Source organism: Salvia miltiorrhiza, chromosome 1 (genome assembly GCF_028751815.1).
Source record: "Salvia miltiorrhiza cultivar Shanhuang (shh) chromosome 1, IMPLAD_Smil_shh, whole genome shotgun sequence".
Lineage (NCBI taxonomy): Eukaryota > Viridiplantae > Streptophyta > Magnoliopsida > Lamiales > Lamiaceae > Salvia > Salvia miltiorrhiza.
In genome coordinates this window covers 66,977,301-66,979,360 of record NC_080387.1, presented here as the reverse complement: position 1 = coordinate 66,979,360, position 2,060 = coordinate 66,977,301, and the positions used below count along the sequence as shown (strand labels likewise).

General features: G+C 38.3%; 1 protein-coding gene across 1 annotated transcript; it reads left to right on the top strand.

Annotated features, from left to right (window-relative positions):
- Nucleotides 1-565: 565 nt before the first annotated feature.
- LOC131011883 (agamous-like MADS-box protein AGL29) lies at nt 566-1,369 on the top strand. Its single transcript, XM_057939777.1, has one exon. It carries the CDS (start codon nt 566-568, stop codon nt 1,367-1,369), a length of 804 nt encoding a protein of 267 aa, XP_057795760.1.
- The last annotated feature ends 691 nt before the right edge of the window (nt 1,370-2,060 follow it).

Below are 2,060 nucleotides of genomic sequence, written 5' to 3'. Positions count from 1 at the left end.
CTGTCTATAATTATGAAAAAAATCCTGAACTGTGATTCTCCTTATAATAGAAGAACGTTGATCAATGATTATCATTTAACGAAACAACCGAATGTTAATTATATTTCACTTATCCAAGTCAAGGAAATTATATTTCTTTATCTCCGAAATATCTCTATCTTCCTTTCAAGGATTCTCTACGTGACAAAATTAGCAAGAACAATTACCAGAATACACTAATTATATGCTTGCTTATATTTTGCAGCCTTGTGTATTTATGTTTCTTCGATCAATTGGATTATGAAGTAACATCGATTTCAAAATCATATATTAATCTTGAATTGATTAATAGAAAACCACAAACTATAATTAAATGAGTGGACATTAATATTACCTAGCAAGTAATTAGTAATTTTCGCACTGATTTTGTATATTTATAAGAGGAATTAAAAAAGATCAACCTGATTATGCAATTTACTTCACCTTACTACTATAAATACCCTCTTCCTCGCCTAATTACGTACAAACAAGCTCTGATTTACCTAGTCATTTCGGAAGAAAAAATAAATCAATAAAAATATTGGAAATGAATGCATCCGACGACGGCAGCAACAACCCAAGCCAATCCAACACTTCGGAAAGCGAGCAAAAAAAGAAAGGCAAAGGGCGACAGAAGATAACAATGGCGAAGATCGAAAACGAGACGAATCTCCAAGTAACGTTCTCGAAGCGGCGCGCCGGCGTTTTCAAGAAGGCGAGCGAGCTGAGCACGCTGTGCGGCGCCGAGAGCGCCGTCGTGGTCTTCTCTCCGGGCAACAAGCCCCACTCCTTCGGCCACCCCAACGTCGAGACCGTGGCCAACAGGTTCCTCCACGCGAGCGGCGGCGCTCCGTCGAGATCCAACGCCGCCGATCAGCTGATCATGGCTCACAGCGAGGCGGCCATGCAGCAGCGCAACCAGGAGCTGGTGGGCACGGAGGCTGAGCTGGAGCGGGAGAGGCAGCGGAAGAAGGAGCTGGACAGCTTACCCGCGCCGCCAAAACTGGACGAGCTTGACTACGAGCAGCTCGATCGGCTGAGGAAGTCTGTGATGGGGTTCAAGCGCGAGTTTGAAGCTAAGGTTAAGAAGGGTGCGGCTGCGGCTTCATCATCTGTGCCTGCAGCTTATGGCTATGGCGGTGGCAGCGGCAGCGGCAGCGCTGCCACCTATGGATACACGGTGCACTATCCGCCCGCGGGGGATGCTATGCTGCCATACAACAACTACGGAAATCCTGCTTCCGTCGTTCAATATGATGCCGCCACCGGTACCGCTGACGCTGACGCCGACGCCGACGCCGCTCCTGACACAAATAAATTTCGGGGATTTGGCCGCCATCCTGGGTTTTAGGGTATTCAATTTCGAGGAAGTAAGAATAAAATAATATATATTATAGCTTAACTGCATAAAATGTTAGTACTATTAAATAATGATATTTGTATTAAATTGGTTACAAATTTGTTTCTAAATTAGTACTACTACATTTATATTTTGTACTCCTTTCTTCTCATTTTCACTCTACGTATTCTTTTCGACATGATTATTTAGGAGGTTCTGCCAACTCATATTTAATATATTTAATGTAGCATAAAGTAATTATTAAAAAAAATATATCCAAGTTAAACTGGAGAACTCGAATGAAATACAGGTCAAGTCAAATGAAACATAGTGAGTATCATTTAATGCTTTATTTCATTTTTTTCTAATAATTTTATTAATACCACATGTAAATTAAAATGCTACATAATATCTTCTCAAATTAAGTTAATTTATTAAGTTGATTTAAATGGAGAAGCTTATGTAATATTCTAATTGTGATATGAAATAAAATTGTTAGAAAAACTGAATTAGAACCTTAAATTTAAAATACAAATTTAATATTTATTTAGAAATAATTAAAATTTAATCAACTCAAACATAATATATTTAATTCTTCTCGTTATACAATTCCAGAACCGGCTTTCTTTTAGTAAATGAAGCATTATAAATAATGAGATATAATTTAAAAATAGGATAAAAAAAAATTGTGGACATTTTATAA